At 53.8% G+C, this 26,284-nt stretch overlaps 1 protein-coding gene across 7 annotated transcripts in view; it reads right to left on the reverse strand.

Moving 5' to 3' along the window:
* LOC113936394 (BTG3 associated nuclear protein) overlaps positions 1-26,284 on the reverse strand; it is a 129,995-nt gene that overhangs the window by 41,877 nt on the left and 61,834 nt on the right. For 4 of the 7 annotated variants that reach the window (XM_027619504.2, XM_027619506.2, XM_027619501.2 and 1 more), the window contains 5 exons: positions 22,852-23,091; positions 14,519-14,686; positions 10,053-10,183; positions 8,180-8,251; positions 5,481-5,519 (listed from right to left, as the gene is read on the reverse strand). In XM_027619504.2, the coding sequence (XP_027475305.2) occupies positions 5,481-5,519; positions 8,180-8,251; positions 10,053-10,183; positions 14,519-14,686; positions 22,852-23,091 (650 nt within the window). Of the gene's footprint in view, positions 1-5,480; positions 5,520-8,179; positions 8,252-8,271; positions 8,367-10,052; positions 10,184-14,518; positions 14,687-22,851; positions 23,092-26,284 lie in introns of those variants that run through there. The other 3 variants (XM_027619507.2, XM_027619502.2, XM_027619509.2) reach the window with 2 other exon arrangements.

The following is a 26,284-nucleotide window of genomic DNA, read 5'->3' on the forward strand; positions in this document are numbered from 1 at the left end:
CTCCCCTCCCCATCCTGAGCTGGGTTGCCTAGCGGCACACGGCTGACTTGGGGGTAAGGGGTGCCCTACAACCACTAGTTTTCTCTGACAGAGAGCTCGTGGGAGATTCAGGCACATTACATCGAAAAGCAGCTGCAGGAGCCCAGTGAGAAAGGCCCCCCGTGGCTGGCAGAGGCTGGCCTGACCCCACAGCTGCTCGCAGCAGAGCCTTCCAGCAAAGACCAGCTGCACCTGGCCCCCTCCGGGACAGGACTGCTCCTCTCCCGGACCCTCCCTTGCTTCCCCTGCAGGAGCATCTCATCTTCCTCACTGCAAACCGCACGTCCCACGGCGGGACGTACAGGCACACATGAACTCAGCGGTCCAGAAACCTGGTAGACAACGCCAAGTTCCTCCCCTCCCTGGGAGCACCAAGTGGCCTTTAGGCCACGGCACCTGCCACGTGAGCAGCAAGACGATGAGACATACCAGAAACGGGGTTGACAAGGTTATTACCGCAGAGCCTGACTCCGGAGTTCTCGGGGAACATTCATTCTAATGCTCAAGTAACACAAGGACCCCATTTCCCTGATCTGTGTTATATGCCTTCAGAAGCATGCTGAGAAAGAGTTTTGTATTAAGGTGTTCATAATCACCTTCTTAAGCTTGACTGTGACGTTTTCTAAAAGAAGCGTTCTATGCTACTGATTTATCTGATTATCTTTTGATTTACCAAAATATGAAAGGAAAAATGTATTAATGTTCACAGTGTAAACTCCACGTAGTTGTAAATGCTCTAAAACTACCTAATATAACATCTTAGAGCTACAGGCTCCTAAGAAGAGAAAGAGACACCACTGGTCACCTATTCTACTACTTTTCAAACTGTGGGCCATGAAATCGATTTAATGTGTCACAAGTAGTACCCAAAAGAGATTAAAAAAGAAGAAGAAGAAAAACAGAACAGAGTAAAAAGCATTAGAAAACTAGCCAGCAGTGAGGTTAACTATCCTTTTGTGAACCTGCTCCGACCATGTGTGTGTGCACGCACCTGAGCGAGAGAGGGTGTGAGAGTCCTAACGCACACCTATTTTCACACACTGGACCCTGAGGCAGTCCAGCCACACAGCACAAACCCATCATCTGAAGGGCAGCCTGGCATCTGCTAGGCAGCGTAACCAGACCTTTAGTGGGGGCCCGTCCAGGGGCCAGGGTGGCCCACCGTCCACCAGCCACAGTGAGCGAGGACAACCGGAGAAGCAAGCATGACTTGGAGCTGAAGCCCAGTTGGTAAGCAGAGCGACTGCAGCTAGGGGGCTCCCTGCGGTGGCTCCCCAGTCTGCCCACCATCCCCAAGGTAGCCCCCTGGCCTGCATAAGTGCCATATTACTGCATGTAAAAGTTCCCATGACCTCATCATTTCTCATTTAAAATCCATCTCAAAATCATTTAACCCACCTCACTGCAATTTGCAATCCCTATGGCTCTTAACATTTGAGAACTTTTTGTTTTCATTTTTCAGAATCTTCCGAAATCCATACTGAATTAAAAATTCTATTATACTGGGGCACATGGCGGGCTCCGTCAGTGAAGCATCTGACTCTTGATTTCAGCTTAGGTCATGATCTCAGGGTCCTGAGATCGAGCCCCATATCAGGCTCTGTACTGGCTGTGGAGCCTGCTTGAGATTCTTTCTCTCCTCTCACCCCTGCCCCCTGCGCTCTCGCTCTAAAAAAAAAAAAAAAAAGAAGAAAAAAATTCTATTATACCAACCACTAACTCAGACAGCTGAACTCCCTTAAACAATCACTTCACAGGCCTAGCACCTTTAATACACAATGTGTCTATGCATCCAACTTGTGTTCTGTGCATCACTACCACGCAGGATTAGCTTCAGTCTTCTCCTGAGAACTCCAGATTTCTCTGTTCCTAATCCAATTTACTATACAAAGCCCATCTGCCCAAACAGATTCCTTAAGTCACCATGTAGGCAATAACACCACTACACATTCCGAGTTCCCATGTTCTTTATGTGCTTGTTAGCTCTGCATTCACACGACAGTAAGCAATCAATCCTGAAATACTCACTGGGTAAGAAAGAACACGCAGCGCGAGGCAGTGGAAGAAATCACCTGTGTCCCTAGCACCTGCGCTCAGACTGCAGACAAAAAAATCAGCACGGCATGACCGGGCCTAGTAAAGTGACTCTGAGCAAGAACCATCGGGAACAGGGCCGCAGACACGCAGGCCCATATGCATTTCACTCCCAGGGGGTGCCCTCACCCGAGCCCAGGACCACAATTAATGACTGCATTTGAACTTCAACCCTAACAAATCTGACCATCTAGCTTCCCCCCAAAACAGATCAGGAAGGACGAGGAAGGGGGTCACTGCAAGAAGATGCATGTGGCCAGAAACAGAAGGAAGAGAAGAGGAAATGTGTGAATGTGCCACCAGGACCATCCCTTGAAAGGAGGCTTCCAACTAAACCCCAGGCCCTCTGCCGAGCTGTCCGCTGGCTCCCACTCCTGATCCTTCCTTCCCACACCGGGGGAGCAATGGACACTGCTGCATGTCTTCCGCACCAGGCCCATGCTCACGTGCCCCCACAACAGACCAGCCACCGGCAGAGGCCACGGCCCAAAGAGGGGAAGCACGCGGGGGAGCCACAGTGCAGAAGCGCGTCCATGGTGGGACGGAACTCAACAGCACGTCAAGACAGTGGCTCTCCCTCTCCCGAAAACCAAGTACGCAGCAGCGGTGAACAAGCACGCGGTTCCTGCCCCTCTCCCGCCCCGCCATGAAGATACGGTGCTTTCACAGACACCAGGCGCTGATGGAGAAAGTCATCCCCACGAGCGAGAACAGCAGAACATGAGAAAACCCGCGACACACAGGACCAGAGCCAGGAGAAGCGGGAAGGGCCGTGGTGGGTCCCAGGGTCAGAGGGCTGTGTGTGGTCACCGGCCCTGCGTGACTGGCTGTTCCGCATGGGTCTGGAGTGCTGCTGCATCATCATTCTCAGCGACGGTTAAGCCTGTCAGGGAAGGATTTAGTATGACGCTAATCAGTGGGTCTGTAAACCCCAAAAGAAGAGCAGCACATGAGTTTCTTCATGGGCTTCTGAAACTCAGGAGGCTAGTGTCCTCCCCATTCAGTACCTTTGCTCCCTAAAACCAGAACAAGCCTCGCGGGGTTGTCTTCAGGAAATCAAACACCATACTGACACCAGGACCCACCGCGCAGAAGCTGGAGAGCGGCTGTAAGACTGTGGGGCCCCGTGTGAGTGAGGCCACAGTGCCTAGCACCGTCCTCCTGCGGGTGTGCGAGGCTGGGGTGAACCGAGGGAGCCGGGGGCGGGGGGATATGTGAGGGCAGGGGAAGGAACCACAGCACCCCTGCCTCCAGCACAGCTGCGCTTCTCACGCAGCCCACCGGTGACATCGCGTCGAGCGGCGTGTTCTGTGTCTTGCAAAACATCATTCTGTTTTGCAAATTTTCGGTTACCTTAAAAAATGAAGCTGTCACAAGCAGAGTAACTTAATAGGAACAAGAGTCAGCCAAGTGATAGAACAACAAGGAATTTCCACACAGGGAAAACAAGAAAGGATTAGCTAAACAGTTTGACCAGAAAAAGGCAGCTTTCCGTAAACACGTACAGTTTATTTAAGTCAGAAAGCGGGCTTCCTTTAGGAAAGCAAAAGGTGGCAGATACGGAAATCCCTCCAGCCGCCATCAGCATCGCCCTGCCTGTCGTCGAGCTCTCGGTCCCACACACAGGACAGACAGTAAGCGTCGGGCAGAGCTAGGAAGGCAGCACGAGAGCTCACAGGCTAACGAAACGGATGATGAAGAAACCGCAGCAGAGACAGCAATCGGGACGGAGGCCACGACAGACACGGGCGCCGGCTGCACCGAGCATCGGGCCGAGCGCAAGGGCTCACGCAGCACAGGCCCTGGCCTGCAGCCAACGTGAGGGACGCAGCACCCGCCAGGTGTGCGCACAACGCTCCGGTTCGCATCATTCCCTGACTGACACTCCAGGAGCCCCTCCAGGGTTGAAAGCTGTGCCTGCCGTCTCGGCCACGGGTGCTGGGCTCTCTGCTTTTGTGGCTGATTTGGGGCACGCTGTCTCTAGCCACACACAGTACTAACAAAACATAAACACCTGGTTGTTCTACCTTTCAAAAATCCCAAGTGGAATTCTGTCAGGAATAGAGACAGAAACAAGAATATCCAACATAACATACTTTCTTTTCTCATGAATTAGAAAGTTCAGCGACATTTTAACGAGGATAAACACAAACCACTAAGTGGTCAAAACCAGAGATCAACTACAGATGGTGACCCGCCTTCTCCTACCCTAGATGGGACAGCTCGTGCCCGACCAAGAGAAACACGCAACCAAGACCTGCTGAGAACCGACCTCCACGGGCCTGGACCCACGACCTTCTCTCCAAGACAGAGCCCGGAGGACACGACTGAGCACTGCTGGTTAACTCGGCGTGGCTTTGGCTCTTTGGTGCTTCAGGGCTCTGATTAAAACCTCATGCGTATGTTTCAAGATGAAATTGAAAACGGAGAAACTCCAATCTAAACAAGCGATTTAAATCTGAGGTCTGCTGCACTTCTCCCATGGCGTTCGGAGGGCTCCAGATAAAACCCACGGAGTGCCACTGTCCTCTCGTTTCTGAGTCCAGGGACACACAGTCTCCATGCCCCACACACGGCAGACACCAGGCCCCCCACCAATGGCGACAGGGACGCACACGGCCGTTTCAAAGCGGGGAGATGGCTGGCCTCCAGAATAACAAGTATTATTGTCTTGACAGTAAATGAGCTGTATGTTTGTGGCAAGAGGTCATGTTGTATAAGAAAGGAGGAGTCTCCAGACTCTCATAATTTAATTTTTTCAAAGATTATAAACATCTCTTTGACATAAACTCTTCGAAAGGGCCTGGAAACGTCAATCCTCAAAGTCACCAGCAATTTCACTGGCTCTTAGGAAGCAGACCGCTCCCTAGAACCCCTCGCAGCTGGAGCACCCAGCCTTGAAAAGACAATTCACACCGAGTGTGTTTAGTGACTGTTTCAGCTAAGCTTTTTGTCAGACGTTTTTAAAAAGGCTGGTGACTGGCATTTTGCAGTAACCTCCACAAAAAAAAAACCCCACCTTCTCCTAATACGTAGCTACTGCACAAACATGACGTCATCCACAGCACTCATGTAAATTCACAGACAACAATGCTAAAGAGATAGTGGAGTTTCATCTACAAGGCAAAAAGCAACGTAACACCCCACAAAGAAACAAACGTAGCCCGGAGCCCCACCGCGCACGTGTCCACATCCTTCAGGACCTCGGTGGCCAGCGGGGGCGACACTGGCATGTCCCCGAGGCTGAGGCCGCACCACCCTCCTGCTCCCTGCCCCTCCCCGGGGCAATGCGAGGACTGCTGATCACAGAGCAAGCAAGCATTAAGTGAGAGCACGCGAGCACTTACCTGCCCGTCCTGGCCCACGTGGTGGATCTGCAGATTGCCCTGCAAAATGGGTGAAAAAAGGAGAGGTCAGGGACCAGGACAACTTCCAGACACAATGAGACAGAGGCCGGAGCAGCCCGTGCCATCTGCGAACAACCAGCAAAGCCATTCGTATCAGTTCTACAAAAATTCAAGCCCTTGTAGCAATAAAACACCCAAAACAAAATAAAACCTGAGTTTACAGATAGTATCTTTTCTTATAAAAACAAACCGAAGAAAACATTGTACCCACCCCCCCAACCCTGATCCCAAATGAAAATGTCATTTTCCCCCCAACTTTAATTTTTAAACAACTTTAGACTGATGAGAAAAACCAAAAGTCAAAAATGAACTATTGGGATTTCATCAAGATAAAAAGCTTCTGCACAGCAAAAGAAACAGTCCACAAAACCAAAAGACAACCGACAGAATGGGAGAAAATATTTGCAAATGACATATCAGATAAAGGGCTAGTATCCAAAATCTATAAAGAACTTATCAAACTCAACACCCAAAGAACAAATAATCCAATCAAAAAATGGGCAGAAGACATGAACAGACATTTCTCCAAAGAAGACATCCAAATGGCCAACAGGCACATGAAAAAGTGCTCAACATCGCTTGGCATCAGGGAAATCCAAATCAAAACCTCAATGAGATACCACCTCACACCCGTCAGAATGGCTAAAATTAACAAGTCAGGGAACGACAGATGTTGGCGGGGATGTGGAGAAAGGGGAACCCTCCTACACTGTTGGTGGGAATGCAAGCTGGTGCAACCCCTCTGGAAAACAGTATGGAGGTTCCTCAAACAGTTGAAATTAGAGCTACCGTTCGATCCAGCAATTGCACTACTGGGTATTTACCACAAAGATACAAATGTAGGGACCCGAAGGGGTACGTGTACCCCAATGTTTATAGCAGCAATGTCCACCATAGCCAAACTGTGGAAAGAGCCAAGATGTCCATCGACAGACGAATGGATAAAGAAGATGTGGTGTATGTACACAATGGAATATTATGCAGCCATCAAAAGGAATGAGATCTTGCCATTTGCAACGACGTGGATGGAACTGGAGGGTGTTATGCTGAGTGAAATAAGTCAATCAGAGAAAGACATGTATCACATGACCTCACTGATATGAGGAATTCTTAATCTCAGGAACAAACTGAGGGTTGCTGGAGTGGTCGGGGGTGGGAGGGATGGGGTGGCTGGGTGATAGACATTGGGTAGGGTATGTGCTATGGTGAGCGCTGTGAATTGTGCAAGACTGTTGAATCACAGATCTGTACTTCTGAAACAAATAATGCAACATATTTTAAGAAAAAAGAAAAAGAAGAAGATAACAGGAGAGGAAGAAAAGGGGAGTATGTCAGAGGGGGAGACGAACCATGAGAGATGATGGACTCTGAAAAACAAACTGAGGGTTCTAGAGGGGAGGGGGGTAGGGGGATGGGTTAGCCTGGTGATGGGCATTGAGGAGGGCACGTTCTGCATGGAGCACTGGGTGTTATGAACAAACAATGAATCATGGAACACTGCACCAAAAACTAATGATGTAATATATGGTGATTAACATAACAATAAAAAAATTAAAAAAAAAACCAAAAGTCACCCACAGAGGTCGCGTGTGCTCATCACCCCGCGCCCTGACGGGGACACCTTACACACTCAGTGTGCAGCATCCCAGCCATGAAGCAGAGAGGACACAACACAATCAACCAGATCACAGGCCCATCGGGGTCTCGCCAGCTGGAAATGCATTTTCATTTGTTTAGGAAAAAACAACTGTTTTAGAGTCTAGTAGGCTCTGCTAAAACTGTCTTTGCAGATACCTTCGTTTTGACAAAATATTTAATTTTTAAATGAACAAGGTAGAGTTTTACTGTGTTAAGAAGACCAATCCCATACTGTAACGTATTACAAAGGAATCATTAGTGGCATCAGCAATTTCTTCTAATTCATGGCATTCAATTCCTAATGGAAACATGCTGGATTACATAGACAAGAGGGACACACGCTTATGAAATCTGAAAAACGAGGCAAAGTCATGAAATCCAAGAAATATTCAAGTGATTTTTTTCGCGAAAGCAAATCTATACTGAACTTCCTTCAGGAGGTTACCGGCAAATTATGTGCCCTGCGCCGTGAAGGATCCTGATGGACATCGGGGGCCACTGGCTGGGCCTCGCCCTTCTCTGCACCCCTAAGAGGGAGCCTCCGCACCCCTCAGGGGAACACGCGCCCACGACCTCCTCCAACCGCACTGCCAGGCCTCCTTCCTCACCCAGTGCTGCTGCCGCCCCACAAGCTTCCTCCGCCTGCCCGCCCGCGAGCTGCTCTCACGTGTGAGTCGCTCCCCTCACGGGACCGGCCGGCGCTCATTCAGCAGCATATCCTCACCGGCCCCTCAGAACCTCTGCACCTCTTCCCTCTGGCCGCGGCCTGCTCACGAGGGCTGGACGTGCACAGCCTGTGGCCGCCAGCTGCAGGCACCTCCACCCTAACAGCACGTCCCGCAGCCTCTCCCACGGTCCCTCCCCACAACATAGTGACCTCCTGAGGAAACAGGAGTCGGGTGGTCACGGCTGGACGCCCGTGTCATGTGGGGACCCCCAGCCATCCACCACGTCTGACCACGAGCAGAGTGCAGGGAGCCCAGGGACACAGAGTGACTCACCTCGCTGTCCTGAGTGATCTGCACCTGCTCCCCCTGCGGCACCTGCGCAATATGGAGGTGGCCCTGTGGGATCCGCAGCAAGAGAAGACACCAAGAAGCATCAGAAGAAAATCAAAGCCACAGGAAACAAGAAACGCTTTCTGAAATTGTTCTTGATTACCCGCTGACAATTCCAGACAACTAAATCCTAAATAATACAAGAGAACATGTGGATGCTGTAAGCTTATTAAATAGCCTCTTGAAATCAAACTTTTGGTTTGTAACACATACAGAACACTTTGCAACAGTTCCTAAAGAGGCAATGGGGCCTAGGAAAAAGTCCGTTAAATCTTCAAATGTTATTAAACAGGCAAATTTTATAATGTGGGAAACAGAAATTTCCCAGAAAATTGGGAGAACTTTTTTTTTCACCATACTATCAACTTGGAGGGACCAGAAACCTCCAGGAAGCAGCAGGCATTCTCCTTGCGGTCTGGGGGTGCTGGAAGGCCACGCAGCAGTGCGTGATTGGTGGGAGGGGCTGCACGTGGGTGTCTACACTGAATGTGAGTCAGGCAAAGTGTTTTAAATCAGAGAAACACAAAACGATTACATAGGTGGCTCAACACCAATCAAGAACCCCGCTAAAATGCACCTGGGGCTGTGGAGGCAGGCAGACCAGTCCTATAAATGTGAACATGGCTCAACACCGGGCAAAACTTGCTGCGACTTTTGTTTTACTCTGCGCAGACTGTGTCACAGTGACCTGCCCCAGAATTCCTTCAAAGCCTTTCTTACCACTAAGACAAGAGTAACCGCCTTTGTGACTGTCAGTTACACAGAGAACTCACCATTCATAAGAGCTTTCCCCCCTCTGGAAGATAAGAAAAGCCCTCAAAAAGCACTCATCAGGGGCGCCTGGGTGGCTCAGTTAGTTAAGCGACTGCCTTCGGCTCAGGTCATGATCCCAGGGTCCTGGGATCGAGTCCCACATCGGGCTCCCTGCTCAGCAGGAAGCCTGCTTCTCCCTCTCCCACTCCCCCTGCTTGTGTTCCCTCTCTCGCTGTCTCTCTCTCTCTCTCTCTCTCTGTCAATTAAATAAATAAAATCTTTAAAAAAAAAAAAAAAAGCACTCATCAGCAACCGTCTGGAAGCTGGCCCTTTCCCAGGCAGCACACCAAGTGCAACGTCAGACCGGGGCCCCAAGACTGGCAGGAGAATGCGGCTGGGTAGGACGAGAATGTCCACAGGAGCCCAGGGCCATGCTGAACACGTGCAGCTCCCTGGCGGCACTCCTGCCCTCCCGCTCTCCTCGGCCGGAGGGCGCAGGAAGGGTCTGGAGGAATTTCCACCTGGGCCAGGCCATGCAAGGCGGACTGCTGAGCTAACAGCCTAAATGAGCTTAGTGCACACTGCATCACCCAAAGGAGGTGCTACACATTATCCAAGGCTGCTCGCTCTCTGGTGACCCCAGAAGGAAACTACTTTTTCTTCCCTCGGTGGGAGGGTGCCCATGCTTCTGGACTGAGAAATTATCTGCGGGGCACCTACAGTGCCTCCCAGGAGGAAGGAGGACAGGCAGAAGCAGGGACAGCGGAACGGCCTGACCCTCCGGACAGACAGTGGCCCCCAGGGCAGCACGGACAGGGGAGCCACGAGGGGCTGCTGACACGGGCACAGCCCTGTGGGAACTGCCCGCGTTTGTGAAATGCAAGCTGGCACCCGACTACTTCCACTTGAAAATGGCACACCGACCCCAAGCAACCACAGCATGACCGGGAAATGCAGGGGACGCTGGGCGGGACCCTCCCCACTGGCCATGCCCCTGCCCCAGCCGCCCCCCCCGGCCGTCCCCCCGCCTTCACGGAGGCAGACTAACGAGAAGGGTACATACTACTTGGACCTGTCCGTCCTCTCCGATCTGGTGGATCTGGACCTGCTGGGCGTTGGCCAGGGCGTAGTGCAGGGCCTGTGGCGGGGGCTGTGGCATCTCACTGGCGGGGGGTGGTGTGCTCATCACGGTCTCTGCGGGGAAGCACAGAAGGCCTTAGCAACCAGCTGGAGACAGACCAGACTAGCCACGTGCCCGCCTCTGGGTTCCCTCCCTCCCCAGCCCCACATCCCCAGAGAGGGAAGGAAACCGCTCCTTCCTAGACTCTAGTTGACAAGTCCGGACGGAGGAGCCACGCATTCTGTATGCATCATTAGTTCTAAGTGCTAGGGAATGGAGATTTCTGACCTGTGGACAGAAAGACCTGAAGGACTGACTATTCAGATACAAAGCATTCTCATCCATTTGTTAAATAAAGTGGCTCTGGACTTATCAGCAAAAATGAAAATAGGAATAAAGCTGATAATAGTCTGCTTTACACCAGTAGTAAGTAATATTTGTTCATGGACAATTAAACTCACTAGGGAGAAAGAAAATCCCCATCCACTTCTTTAAAGATACATTTCCAATAAAACTTTACCTCCTTTGTTTAATTCAAAATAGACACCGTGTTGACGTGTTGTGTATTAATTTCAGTTCTAAGGATATCTTAATAGAATTTTCTTAAACACGTAAAACATTAAGGCCTCCAAAAAACATTCTGATTTTGTGTGTACAATTTTCTGCAATTACGGCGGAATGATAGTAAGAAAATGTAAACACACATCACAGTAGATAAGATGCAGTGAGAAGTGGATGGAAGGAGAAGAAAGAAAGATGTAAAACGTCCGCTTACCCAAAAGCGTTTTGTGTATTTTTTAACAGCTTAATGGTAGGCATTAAATTGACATGAAATATACATTCCACTGAATAGGTCTGAAAAAGTAACATGGTATGTGAAAATGTTAACACTTGCATTATGTCAGAAGTTACATCTTTTTCAATGATTTCAAAGTTGAATGAAAAATCTTAGCTGTCAACATTTTAAAATGTCAACTTAAAAATATGCATGGAAGAATACAAATTTTCTAATCTCTTAAAGAGGGTATGCAACCAAAACATTTAAAGTCCACTCTGCTAGTCAGTAACAATTACATAACCAAATAGATTCCCAAATCATTTCTGCTCTAGTGCTAATAAAAATCAACTGATCTTGCCATTCTCAAATGGTTCAAAAATACAAGAAGAATCGCAGTCCCCAAGGTTCTAAAGAAACTGCAGAAGACAGGACATGTGGGTATGAGATTCAAATTACTGAATCTACCAATGAATCAGTAGCTCCCTATAGCCACTCAGTGTAAAGACCAGTTTAAATCCATGTCTCGTAATATGTGCTGATATCAAAGTCCGGTGCGAAACACCATGCTGGTTCCTGGTTTATGATCAAGAACGCTTGGGAGCCAACAGTGCTGAGACTGGCAAAGGTTCCAGACCACAGCACCCGCTGCCAGAGCGCGCATCAGAAAGGTGGGCCGCTCTGAGGGCCCCCCTCGTCTCCGCATCCAGAGGAGGGGTGGCTGCACACACAGAGGGGCTGGTTCTCTGAAGTCCAAATGACTGGGCACAGACACCTGCGTGAGGCCCTCAACTCACTGATGAGGACTGCAGGGCGTGCGCAGCATCACCGAGGACATGCAGCCATCTTTCACCCAAGCACATGCAAAAGTTCACACGCTGTGGCCAAAGCGGAGCGTAATACCCATGTTTTAATAAACTGATTTTGTGAACATCCGGTCTTTGCTCACAGTGACAGCACTAATTCACCTTTAAACAGAGGAGCCTGGGCTCAGAATTTCCTTAATAGCATGTATTTGCAAGTTTTGTTTGTTTGTTTGTTTGCTAATTCAAAAGTAAACAAGGTAGACCCAGCTGGAATCACTACCCATTCCAAATTAAGCCGGGAACCCAGGAGTTGTACTGGATTGTTTCTGTCACCATCTCAGATTTGCCTTGGGAGGCTGGGAGTACGCGTACAGGGCAAGGACAGGAACCAGAGGCCCCCTAGCTAACCACCTCCTTTGCTTTATCTGATTTTAGTCAAGTATGCAGCACAAGAAAATCAGAAACAATGACAGCAACAGAAATTTACAAAGCCGTGGACTTTTTAGGGGCACCTGGGGTGGCTCAGTCACTTAAGTGTCCAACTCTTGGTTTTGGCTCAGGTCGTGACCTCAGGGTCCTGATTTCAGGGTCAAGGGACCAAGCTGCACACCAGGCTCTGCACTCAGCATGGAGTGTGCTTAAGTTTCTCTCTCTCCATCTCCTCTCCCCCTCACCCCTGCTCTCACACTCAAATAAGTAAATAAATCATTAAAAAAAAAGCCATGTATTTTTTTAAAAGTTTGATAAAAGAAGAAAATACGTTTTGTGTTTGTCTCAGAAGTTCGATTCCAGTGCTCAGCAGGAAGCCTGTCGCCGAGAGCGGGCTGCGCAGGAAGCGGCCCTTGTTGAGACTGGGGAGCAGGGGTGAGACTGGGGGTAGCAGCGCAGAAATGCAGTCTCAGGCCTCCCTAGACACACGCTGGGGCACAGAGACCTCGGCGGAGGCGGCAAGGTTCTGTGGGACAAGGACAGCCCTGCCACCTGGGCACAGTTGTGGCGTGCTCCTGAGGAAGGAGCCGGGACTCGGGCGGGCCCACGAGATGTGCCGCCGCGTCCTGTTGTGCGTCAGCAGACACGGTCTATTCCAAACAGCACGTCCTGGGACCCTGGGCTCACGTCCCCATGTGCCAAGCCTGCCCAGGACACATGGGCACTGAACAGGCGCTCACATGGAGGCTACTCACCATCCCCAAGAGGCCAACTGCACCAGAGAGTTACTCAAACCCAGAGCATCTTAGAAGAAATACTGACATATGTGTAAAGAAACAACTAAAGAAACTCAACTCTCATTAAACAGAAATACTGTCCTTCAGTTGAAAGAAACACTAATAACCCTGGAAGAGAAATGAACAATTCCTAATAAGTAAGCATAAAACGTCATAAAATCACCAACCACACAACAGAACTCAAACCTGAGTGGGTGGTAAAGACCACCTGGGTCTCCAATCGGAGTGGGAAGCAGGGTCAGGGTTGGCCGGCCCCACAACCCAACCACCGACCAGACGCGACCGCTCCTACAGCCCAGTGTGGTCCAGTTTGAGGGCATCACTTGCTACTTGGAAACATGGACTTGCAGGTCTGGACGTACTAAATCAGAATCGGAACTAAACACAATTCCCCAGGGCCACGAGGCCTCGTGAGCAGCTCCAGAGACGGACACGTGCTGTGTCCATGGAGAAAGCTCCATTCTGCCATTCCCCCTCATGCATTCAGGACACGCAGGGAGGGCCAACTGTGGGTCCAGCTCTGTGCTCGGCCACCTGGACCCCAGGGTGAGGATGATAAAGCCCGTCCTGCCTGAAGCCACCTCCATAAGCCCATGGTGCCAATGCCCGCCCTCTCAGGACCTGCAGAGGCAGCCTACTTTCTTCAAGCAGTGGCCGCTTCTGCGCGTCCCCCAGCGGCTGCCTCCCTAAGTTCCCAAGACAGAACGGCTCATCCTAACAGAAAGGCCTAGATTCCTCACTAGGAGATTCTTCAGGGCAGCAGCTCACAGAAGCATGGCTTTGGGGCACGTGTGTGGCCACCTCCCATCTTCAGGAACTACTGGCAAATTACTCCCAAAAATGACCGGAGGAAAGCCGCTTCCTGAGGTCGCCTCACAAAGACAAAACCCTACAAGGATTTCCAGCGACCCAGTCATCACTGTGCTTCAGAACAGGTGTTCCGGGCAGCCCTGGGACCTGGACCCCAGCCGCAGTCAGGGCCTCGGGTTCTAGCAGCCGTCGCCAAGGGCGCCACTGTGGAGACTTTGTTTTTAACGTTTTTGTTAAGATATTTTCAGATGTGCTGGGTGGAAAGCAATACTAAAATCACACTGTCATTCCAGCGAACATTTTCCTCGGGAAAAACCGGTCCTCCAACAATGCTTCAAAGGCGAGTCTAGAAGGTCCCCCTTCTCTTGCGGGTAAGCGTAACTAAGGCGCTACACCCGCAACAGTAGTAATGAGCACCGCAAGTCCGCACGGGCCCCCCCTCCGTCTGCCGTCCCCGCACAAACCCCAGCACTCGGCTCAGCGAACTCGGCTCGAGGACACAGCACAGCTGCTCACCGCCGCAGCCGCCACCGTCCTGACTGAACCCCTCCACCTGCTCTGGAATGCAAGCAGCATCAGGACGACACAGAGGCCCCGCTCTCCGAGCCCTCCATCTAGAACACTCCCAGGGGGGCAGAGGAGGGCCCCCAGCGGCGGTCCCGAGTGACTCACCGCACAGGGGGCACACAGAACGGGGCTCCTAGTCACGGCGCTCTCACCGGCTGGCTCACTCTGGACAACTCCCCCCCCGAGGCCCCCGCTGGGAGCTCTGGGCCGCGCGACAAAGCATACCTGAAGCGCCATACGAAGATGACGATGGTGTCCTTCTCGAGAAGCTCTTGACGGCCAGGCTCTGGCCTCGCTGTTTCCGCCGCCAGGCTGTCCGACACTTGGAGTCAATGCTCTGTTTGATTCGATACCAGTCAGACTCCGTGATTCCAAACTTGTAGAAGAGGTGACCTGAAAGCACACCCGAATTAAAGGACCATGAGACGCAGGCCTCCCCTCGCATCCTGGCTGTGTGGGAGCCACATGAACACAGAAACGTGACGGGCCTAAGAGCCTCCCCTACAGACACACCTGCGATCTTCTAAACTCTTTCCACTTGTTTAACTGTTATGCAGCCGACTGGTCCACACGGCGACAAGCAGGGTGCTGGGCCCCCACAAGCCTCCAGGACACCCACACTCAACTCTGTCCGCTCGAACTGCACACGGGGCACGTTACGTCCTGAATGCGGAGAACAGAACTGGGGCCCACGACTCTATCGGAGCCCCGTTTCTAAGCCCCAGCTTGCCTCCTCCTGGGCCTGTGTGCCTGCAGCTGTCCCCCACTCTCCCAAGTCTTTGCTCAGACACGACCTCAGCGACCCTGCCCTTAACCAGCCTGTCGGACCCCGAGTCCCCCCCTGCCCCACCCCGCACCACCAGCCACCTCTCCAGCATCTCAGAGAACCGACATATTTACTGTGTTTGGTGTGCCAAGAGCCCCAACACCCGGGCACACGGCAGATGCCCCAGCACCAGAGGACTAAATGCTGGTCACAATTCATGTGAAGATATTCTGCCATCACCGCCCGAGTCTGAGGCTAGCTTCTGTGACTCAGTCAGGAGGAAAACTCCCAAAAGGTACATAATTTTTCATTCCCGAGAGCCCTGCACACCCCGTGGGAGGGCATCTCCTCTGCTCCGCTGCTGGCCAGAGATGCACACGGCCTTGCCGTGGAGCACCTTACTGACGCCCACGTGTGTTCACCACTTTCACGACAGAGCCCTCTCAGGACATGCCGCTCAGCATCCAGAGACCCCCCTCCCCATCAACGAGGAAATCGGGGATCAGGGAGGTCACCGAAGAGTGGCTGGTAGATGGACACCCTCACTAGACACTTCACCTCTTCTCTGGGCCAAGTCAACAGAAAGTCACAGCCACGAGCACTGGCATGGCAAGAAACACTCGTCAACGTGGGGACCTCTTCTCGAGCCGGCTCGTGAAACTTCCCTAACCAACGGGAAAATAAATGGGTGGAGTCCAGAACTTTAATAATAAAGAAATGGAGGTGAACAACATCCTGTTTTGACTGCTAGAAGGGCCGCATTTACACCATCCGCTGGGAGTTTAATTGACGCCTGATCCCTAAAACCTCCTCACACCGAGACCCCCATGCAGAGATAATCACCAGATGGAGTGCCTGTTTTCCTAAATTCTATAGAAGTGTCAAGTTGCTTTTCTCTTGGAAAGACACTTCTTGGCTCTGCATGTGCTTAAGACCAATCTGACTCTAAATATAACGACCAAAGTTTCTGTAACCCAGATCAAAAGGAACTGGGCTGAGGAGCAGGATTTATAGAATCAGAAAGAAAAATAATCCAAGGTCATTTCAGCAGCACTTTGTAATCCTCGTGCAGAAAAGGAAATACACATATGAAGTGGCCAATTCTTTGCTTTCTGATTTTCAGGTCATCTCTAAAATAACCACAGATCAGTAATCAATATTTACTGAGTGGTTGCCACGTGTCACGTGTGGCCTTGAGTGCAGGGGCTGACTCTGAACGTTCTGGGCTAGTTACCAACTCTGGTGACAGGAGCCCAGCTCCCGGCTGCAGTCACGCAGTGGTGCTCTCCAAGACGAGGCAAAAAGGCAACCACGGGCCTCTGAAGGCCCTTCAGGGATGCGCTTCAGCAAGGAGGAGTATTCTCCCCCGTCCCCCTGCCCTCACACTGTCACACTCAGGGAGAAACCTTCCCAAGGCCCCCAGGAATTAATGACATGGTGTGAAATTTTAAAAACCTGTTAGGAACAGAAATGAGTATCTACAACACACACAGGTGTATAAATCTAAGAAATAAGCAAAAACGTTAATATTTACATTCAACTCCGTAAAAATCAATTGGCCAGTTCAAATGTGGCTGACACCCTTTGAAGAAAAAACATTCCTACAGTTATACGTTATCCATTTCTAATCCTCCCAAAACCTCACGTTACATACTCCTTCCAACAGCAATGCCGCCTGCCAGCCGCCAGGACACCTGAAGAGTCCGCGGCACAGCCACCGTCCGCCTACCCCCCTGGAAGGAGCCCAGCGGGCTTGGGGGTGCGGGAGGAAGGCCGCCCAGGCTTCAGCTCTGCCCTCCTGAGCTTGTAAGGAGGCGGCCTAGGGGCCTGAGATCCTACAGGCCCCTGAAACTGTTGCTTTCTCTGACTTTCCCAAAAACTCGTCTTTTCTGACAGCACTGAGCAACCTCAGCTTAATGAGCAGTGGAGGAGAAACCTTAATAATGAGGGATAGAAAACTTCCTTTGAATTTAAAGGTTTTTTCACACTGGTGAAGCATCTTCTTACGTTAGCTGATGCTTCCAAGAAAACCTCATGAAATAAGAATGCCAATCCCTGAGCTTCAGTTCCTATCCGATTATCAGTTAGGAGTGAGAAACAATCCTGAAATCCAGGCGTCCCGGCACCCAACCAAGCAGAAGATTAGTGGCCACACAGACCCCAGGGCACCTCCCTCCCTGCTCTGCCCCGCGCGGCACCCACCGGCCCGGGCACGCGCAGGAGACCCGGCGCCTCTGCTCTCCTGACCTCTCTCCACTAAGCTGCCGCCACGGCGGCCCCAGGCAGGACACACAGCAACCAGAAGGCCGCTCCCAGGGCGCTGCCCCAGCACACGGGGTCCTCAGGCAGCCATGGGGTTCGGGTCATCTGCAAGGCGAGCCACTTGTTCCTTCACCATCTTGGAGGACAGTGCTCAGCAGGCAAGCCCCTCAGCCGCCCCCCAGAAGACTGCCCCTCCGAGCGTGCTCCCACTGCGTCCCGGGCAAGCTGTCTGGCCACTCCCCAAAGATCCGAAGCTCCATCACCGTTCACCGCCTTCCCACTTCCCGGAACGCCCATCCTGCCACTAGTGGTTCGAGCCGTAAGACCAGACTCCCGGCTCTGCAACAGTGAGCCCTGCAGAGGGGCTGAGACTCACTGGGGGGAAAAAGGAACAGAGCTGGTAATCTCACGTCCTTGGTGGGTGGCATGGGGCTTATCATACAAAGAGGAATGAAAAACACTATCACTGTTAACATAATCTCAAGTTCAAGGACAAAGAAAAGCAGAAAACTGAGTGCCAGAAATTTATTTCCTAAATTGAGTCTTGATAGTGACTGACCCAGAAAAACAGCAGAAATCTTCAGCTCCCGAGTGAGGGGGACCAGCCGGCGCGTCTCCATGTGTGTGTCTGGTGTCCTGGCCTCAGAGCCAGGGGACCCCCCCCCAAGCAGGAGAAGATCCCCGACAGCGGAGAAGCACGACGGGAGAAGAGCCTGAGGGCCTCCCCGCGGCCCTGTGTCCGGGTGACCTGTGAGCAAGGGCTCCAACGGTTTCGCAGCTGTGCCGACCAGCCTGCCTCCCAGCCCCGCACCGACCCTGGCACCTCGGCGTTCCCAAACCCATGTGCTGGGTACCCCCAGAGAAGGTGTGTAAGACACTACTACATTTGATTACCAAGTCCCAAAGGACCCAGGCCCCAGGCACTGGGAAGTGTCCCCCAAAATGCATGTCCTTCCCAGGACCTCAGAATGTGACCTGCCCTGGAGACAGGGTCTTTGCAGATGTGATTAAGATGAGGTCATACGAGGAGCACAGTGGGCCCTCAATCCAACATGACTGGTGTCCTTATAAGGACAGAAGAGAAACCTCCCCACAGGGAGGGGACGGGCGAGTGCCATCACAGGCAGTGACGGGAGCTGCGCTGGCACAGACTCCCAGGCACCAGCAGAAGCCGGGAGGGGCAAAGATTCACCCGGGCCCTTCGGAGGGAGCATGGCCCTGCCCACACCGTGGTTTCAGACTTCCAGCCTCCGGGGCGGACAAAGTGAGCTCCTGCTGCAGTAAGCCCCCCAGGGTGCCGTGCTTGGTTGCAGCCGCCCCGGGACGTTCCTGCACCCCACAACCCACAGCGGCACCAGGACGCGGGCCTGAGCTCACGGTAAGAGCCGACCGGCCTCTGTGTCACCGCTGCGCCCTCAGGGAACACCGCCTTCTCCCGGGGAGGCTGATGGGACACAACGGGCTGACTGCAGCCCTCTGTGAGAGCAGGACTCGAGTCTGGGCCAAGGGCTCGGGGGCCTCCCAGGGATTTCTCCTCCACGTCTGCAGGCTTCCCCGATGCCTTCCGAGGGCTGGGGCTGTCCGACCAAACGTGCTCTCATCCCCTTCCTAGCAGCTGCTATCGGTTAACAGCCTGTCCAGCTCTAAGCACAGGCTGCTGGGACCCGCGACCATGAACCCAAGAACAAAGGCCATACTTTCAACTCAAGGGGAGAAAATCAACTGCTTGCATTCTTGGGTGACATCCCTCCGGAAAATGTTCCCCATTTATAAAGTTACAGTAACGTGCTACCTATGCAGCAAGCACACAAACTATATGGTCAAGTTACCCAAATCTGGGGGAAGCTATCATTCCTTGGGAGCCGGAAAGAAGCGCACACCCAGAAAAGCAAACACGCTCCTCAGGGAATAGCTTACACCCCATTTCTCCCTCTCAGAAAACCCTCCTTCCTCATGAAAAAGGCAGTTCTTAGAAACACAGCCTATGGTACCTTTCAAAATGCTAATTTTTTCCCCAGTAAGACTGGGACAGGAGTGGGGGAGACGACATCAGCAGGGGCCCACTGGGTGCAGGTGGCACAGGCCCCAGGTGCTACCCAGCAGCCCTGGGAGGCCGCTCTCAGCGTAGGAGTGAGGGGCAAGGGCACTGGCCCAGGGTCCCATGGTTTGCACTCCTGAGTTGTGACTCCAACCTGCTCCTGCCTGTGCTTCCTCACCCCAGGACCAAGCCCCGGAGCCCATGACCCGGCTACTCAGGGCTTCGGGGAAGCTGCAGGCAAGGGTGTGTGTGACCGGACCGGGGGCTCCGCTCTCCCGCCCGGGCCACCGACAGCCGCTCCCTGCTTCCAAATGGAGACACCGGATGCCACCTACTCTGAATGTCACATCCTGATGGCCCCTGCTGTCGAGGGCACAGCAGCCTGTCCACGGTAAAGCCGCCGAGCGCCACCCACAGGCACAGCCCTCACCGGTACGGCGGGCCCCGACGCAGCAGTCTTTTGCTCCTCTCGCCGGGAGGCTGCGGACACAGGGCGCACACAGCAAAGGGGCAGGTAGGCCGCAAGCTCAGAGCCACCATTAGACGGCCTGTTCCAGGGCACTGGCTGCGAGCCGCGACTCCTCGCCTGCCCTCTCAACCGCGGCCTGACTGGAGGGATGGAATCTCGGGGAGGGCAGGCCCCACTTCCCGGGGAGCGCTCCCTGTGGACAGTCCATCTCAATTCCAGTGATCTCCTTTCTAAAAGATACATCTTCGTTCTTTGCAAACCGCGCCTGAGAGAGCAAATGTGCGCACTCTGGGTCAGGAACCCCGCCACTTCAAGGACCCACAGGCCCTCCCCTGCGTGGGAAAGAAACAGGGCCAAGTTTGGCTGCTCACACAAAGCAGTTGTCCAGAGCAGCTCTCCACCAGCCCCCAGACAGCCCGCCATCCAGAACCCTTGTGCCCTCCCCGGGCCCCCACGGGAACACGTGGGCGGCCTGGTCTCCCACCAACACACTCACAGGGCCCCGGCACTTGGCTGCAACGCAAATACAGCCGTTCAGCTCGTAGCTCCGCCGTGTATGTGAGTAAATGGGTCATCTGCTACACAGAAAGTGGACGGTCTTCCACAGCGCACAGTGATAATGCTGACCTCCTGAGTTTCTGTTCAGCCAGGCCTTGCCCATGTGTCCAGAATCCCTGGACTCTATCTGCGCCCCACTGCCTCCACTGTGCAGACCTGGGCTGTACCCCCACTTTAGTTTCCCAATACAGCCCCGCTCAGACACCGCCCGTCCTTTTTCAGTCTCCCTGAAGGCCGGCCTGCCCAAGACCTTCCCTCCCCAGAGCTCCGTTTCAAAGCCGGCACTACGCACGCATCTTGGGGGGACCAGTCACCATGGGGGCAGACATGGGTGCACTTCCATCCCACAGGAGTGCATGGCCAGAGGCCTCCTAGGGGAATTGCAGCACCTACAGGGCGTTACCTGCCAGGGGTTTCGGCCCAGTTGGCATGGGTGCATAGGGTGCCATGGCTAGTGAGCACAGCGGGCAACCCCAACTGCTCTGGGGCAGTGGGGGGGGGGGGGGGAGGGGGGATGCCCTGAAACCTGCAGAGCCTGGGGAAACCGATGCTCCCTTGCTGAGCCACTAGGAGAGATGCTCACCTCATGCTTCCTTGATGGAGGAGGGCTCGCAGGTGGGCCGACCTGTCCACACACAGAAACAGGACTGGGCTGTCTGCTCAATGCAGCATGTTCCCCCACACCACACGGACTCCCTGGGCTCCAGCATGTCGGCCCCATCACCGTGTGCTTCTGCTCAGAGCACCTCCCTGCCTGGCTTCCCCACCCCCTCTCCAGAACCTTCTCCAAGCCTGTGCGCAGAGAGCCCCTACTCCTTGGACTGATGCTCTGAGCTACGTCTCCAAATGAGAGGCAACCACCCTCCAGCTTCCGGTTCTAGGAGCCCCCAACTCTCCACGGGAAGAGCCGCCCACCCCCCAGAGCCATCACGCCCACGCTGTCAGGGCCGTGGCCATTCACCAACACCTGACCGTACGCAGAGACTCTCACTCATCTCCACACACCTCCCACATGGGGCGTCCTGTCAACACACAACCGCGTGCTCTCAGGCTGCATGCACATCACATGCCTCCTCCACAGGCCAGAGCGGCGCGTCCCAGCCGGCCTCACGCTCCAGAGCAGGGCTGGCAGATGGCGGCACCCCACTGCCTGCGTTTAAAAAATCACGTTCTGTTGGAACACAGCCAGGCCTGTCTGTCTGTTTTGTCTCTGGCTGCTTCCAGAGCTGAGCAATCACAAGAGACCCGGTGGCCCACAGAGTCAGACACGTCTACTGCCGTGGCCTCCCCCGCGATGAACACAACGTTCATCCCTGAACCACTGTCCCCACCCAAGGGGCTCCTGTCAGCGGCTCACGTGAACAGTCCCTCAGAAGAGCACCCGAGAGGACCCTCAGGATCTGGGATAGACACCCCCGGCGGACCAGACAGGAGCAGCAGAACGCCCGGGGCCACGAAATGGGGACACCAGGACGATGAGCGACTTTAGCATGAGCAGGGCGCTGGGTTCGTGCCTCAGCAGCTGCCAGAGAACTCTGCAGTCAGTAGGAAACCCGCAGTTTTAATCAAACCTCAGTATAAGTGGCCACATAAAAAAATATTCCTGCTAGTTTACAATAATTACAGGAAAACCCAGCCTCGCTCTGTCTCTCTGTTCCTGACGGAAGGCTCTCACAGACCCATGTCAGAGAGTTTCCTGTGACAAACAAGGCTCTCTCCTGACAGGACAGCGCCCTTCTCTGCTCTGAGATGGTGACCTCGGAGTAACTCACTTTCCCCCTTTTGCTAGATCAGACTTAAACTTGATATTCAACCACAGGGGGTCTCCAGGCCCTGGGTCTCACACAATGCTACCCAGCCCTTGTGTTAAGAGTCTGTCTGCTTCATTTCACTCCTGGAGGCAGGCTGGCTCTGTGGAGTGGACAAGCCCAGGGATGAGAGGCACGCGGGTGCTACTGCGAAGGTCCTGGGCCACCTGCACCCCTGAAATGTCACCAACAGGATACAGGGATGACTGATTTGACTGTAGGGCACTCTTCAAAGAGGAGGAAAGCCACAAAGGCTGTGGGGACATCAGGACCCATGTCCCATGAGACCTGCTGGCCCCGGTCAGGGAGGTCGGCCCATAATGACGCAGCCCTGTCTGAAAGGGAAGAGGTGGGCGGCAGCGGGACCCTGCTCGTGCCACAGGGAAGCCCAGGAAAGGCCGCAGTCAGCGGAGGGCAGAGGTCAGCTCTGGCTCTGCTCCTCCCTGGCCTCCAGAGAGGCCTGAGGACCGGTGAAGCCAGGGTCTGAAAGGGCCGCGCCCCCCGTGTCTTTCCCACAGCAGGACCAGCGGCACTTACTAAGGGAGATGCTCCAGCCCCGAGCGCAGGTCCAGACTCAGCCCCGAATCGCCACCTTGTAGGACCCCAACCTATGACCGGGCACCAAGGGAGGGGCGGGAAAGGGAGGGCCACACTTACACCGGATGCCGTAGATGGTGAGGGGGTCGAGCTGCTTCTTGCCGTGCTTGCCCTGGCCCGAAAGGTTGGACACGGCCTGTACCTCCCGATGGAAGAGGTAGTCCAGCAGCGTCAGTGCCATTTTCTCAGCAGTGCGGCAGTTGGTACTGATGTGCAGCATGTCGGACGGGATGATGGCACAGCGCACCCGCATCTCGGGGTTGTTCTCATCGCCCAGCCACGTGCCGTTGGGGTAGTCCTCTGCAAGAGAGAAGAGGCGGTCTCAGCTAAGTTCACGAACCCGAGTGCACGGTGCGCAGCTCAAATACGCTCCATGGAGGCCGCCGGCGAACTGCTCCCCCAGCTCCCAAAACATGGCCGGGAGCACAGGGGCGACCCCCAGAGTCACAAAGGACATGTGATGAACAGAAACCAGCACATCGTTCCCACAAGGGCCGCCCTGGCTCCCCCCAACCCATCTCAGAGAGATGCACGGCGCCTGGAAACACTCTTCTGCCTTCCAGACTGGCTTCCATGGGCGAGGCTTGCCTCGCTAACTCAGGTCAAAGTAAACGGAAGGCAGAGCGCCCTGCCCTGCTGGCCGGTCTGCAGCCAGGGAGACAGGCCTGCCCACGGCCCTCACAAGTCTGGTAACAGAAGGCCCTGCAGGGCCAGCCGAGGATGCTGCCCACACCCCCCACATGGGCCTGTGTGTCCAAAGAGGCGACATCAAACGAGCACTAGCCTCAAGCAACAGATTCTCTTCACAATTTATGAAAACTGGGTTTGTTTCCAGTTTGCCGGCATCGGGACGGGCAGCAAACAAGGGTGATCTCGGAGTGCTAGAGTCAGGGACTGGAGAGGCTCCTTCAGGTCCTGACCCTGAATCTGGAGGCCCTCAGCAGTAGGACGGCCACATGGAGAGCATCTGCCTCTGGGACCACGAGAAGCCACACACAACTCTGTCACTCAAGCCCCCGCTCAGAACGGCTCTGAGAAAAGCACTTGGAAGCCAGGCATGTCCTGAGGGAGACGGGGGATTTCGGCGGCACGGCCCCGTACGGACAGAGGGCTCCAGGGGTGTGCTGACGGGCCCATCCCCCCGCATCGCTGCACAGTCCTTCCATGAGGACGTGAGCCCCCCCATCCTGCTCTGTGGGCCCCTCCCCACCCTGCTCCCCTCCCTCCTCTGACCCCTCAGAGGAGCTGGGAAGTGAAAGCACCTCCTGACTTCCGGCTCAGAGCACGGTCATCTCTTTGCTGGTCCTGTAATCCTTCGCTCCCTTGCGCACACACTTTCCCTAACCCTGAGAAATGCACCATCTGCGCTTTTAAAATCTCGAAGGTACTGCTTACAGAATGAAAACCCCCCTCAGCCTTCCTCGACTGCAGGAGCAGGGTACCCAGGAGCAGCAGGGTCGCCTAGGGGCTGCGTGCTCTGTGGGCACGGACCCGCCACCCTTGAACGTGTCTGGAAACAGGCGCTGGTCCACAGGGTGCCAAACACTCCGGCCACTTTTAGAGCCAGACAGTCTTCCAGGTCTCCTTTGTCTAGCTGCCTAGTCTAATCTCTGGCCATTTCCCAAAGGAGAACACTCTGGGAGGAGGGCCTCCTGTCAAGCAACTCCAGGCTCTGCCTCTGCAAACTGAAAATCACGACATGCCCCAAACTTTGGCTTTCTCCAGGGTGGCATCAAATGCAAACATCCAGAGCTCAGTGTTCACGTGGGGGAAGGATCCCCACACTCTCTGCCTTCGGCAGGGCCACAGCAACGATCGTGAGACAGGCACAACACTGACGTGCAGAGAGAAGGGGGTGGGCAGTGGGGTGGCAGAAACCTCTCTACCCAGGGCGTGCCGGTCGCAGATCCATGGGCACCTTGCCAGCTCCCTGTGGGAGACGGGGAGGACACCGTGAGGCAGAGACCACGCTCGCAGCCAGCCCCTGGCTTCCGAGCAAAGCCCATAGGGGGGCTTGGCTTTGCTCGACCACGGAGGACCACGGATTCCATCTCCATGTAACAGCCTCCAGCCGTCAGAGTGGCCCAGTCTGCATGTGAAAGGGCTCCGTGGTTGTCAAACAAACACCAACTCAAAGGAGCCTCAACCTCTGGCAAAAGGAAACCCCACTTAGGATCACAAACCAAGAGAACCATCAGTTCCGCTAGGAAACTTGGCCGCTTCCCCACCAATCTCTTCTGACACGGCAGTCAGGGAAGGTGTGAGAGAGCACCCCTGTGTGAAGAGGTCACCGCGGGAGAGCAGGGGCGCTAACACGGAGAGATGAGATCTCCCCCTGGGTGGCTGGGGTGTGAGAGGGACACCAGCTTTCTGTCAAGTGGGCTGCTAGGTCATGCCATGGCCAGGCCATCCCGGCTTCAAGATTGTGAGAGCACGAGCTTTATTTTGAAATGTCGAGATGTTTACATTCCGATCTCTGTGCACAAGAAGAGGTCCCCACAAAGGGGCAGCCAGCCCTGCCCTGCTTTGCCAAAGGCCTGGAGCAGAGCAAGTGGCTAGCCCATCTGTGACTCACACACCCTGCTCCCCGGCTGAGCGTCCTGAATCACGAGATCTGCATGAACATCAGGCGAGGCTCAGCAGCCCCGTCAAGAGGACCACGTTGCCCGCTGGGGGCCAACTGGCGGTTGGGAGTACTGCTTAGGGGGTTTGAGGCTAGGCTCCTGGCTTTAGCTAAGGACAGAAAACAAATCACCAATCTGATTTTTGCAACTGAGAATAAGCCCCGAGGAAGAACTATCACTTCTGAGAAACATCAGGGCTTTACAAGTGAAGCGATGGTGCCATGAGCACGTGGCTCAGTAGACGCATGTTTCTGAACGTCAGTCAGCTACTGTTACATTCAGCCTACATAGAGAAAAACAAAATGGACGAGTGATCTAAATGCAGATGTGGGGGGACTTGCGGGGGCTGTCTCCAGGTCATATCTGGAATGTCAAAACAGCTCCAACTTCTAGGGTATTTACTGATTTATCTACAAATACATACTGGGCAACTCTATGCCAGGCACCGGGTCTAATGCTCAGGATGTGAACCCTCAGTGAACCCAGTCTTCAGTACACCACACAGAGTGGAAAGACTTCCCTCCACCTGCTTTAGTCAAGCCACAAAGCAAGTAGGGGAAGCAGGAAGGAAGGACAGAGGAGTGACCCCATCTGTGCTGAGAACTGATGGGTAAGGGACATGCGTGTTGGGGGGGTAACAGAGGACACACATGGCTGCTGATGGGGCTACTCAGCAGTCCAAGAAGAACCAGGACTTACGGCGTTGAAACCTTCCCACATTCCCTTACTACTCGCTGCTGATTTCACTGTGAATATGTACAATCAGACTGAAGGTGGTGTCGAATGACACCAAGCAGCATCTCCAGCCCTAGGTATTTAAACAGGAGGATCCCTGTGCGCCCGCAGGGAAGGGTGGCAGCACCTGAGCC

The sequence above is a fragment of the Zalophus californianus genome, chromosome 17, assembly GCF_009762305.2.
Source record: "Zalophus californianus isolate mZalCal1 chromosome 17, mZalCal1.pri.v2, whole genome shotgun sequence".
NCBI classification, from domain to species: domain Eukaryota; kingdom Metazoa; phylum Chordata; class Mammalia; order Carnivora; family Otariidae; genus Zalophus; species Zalophus californianus.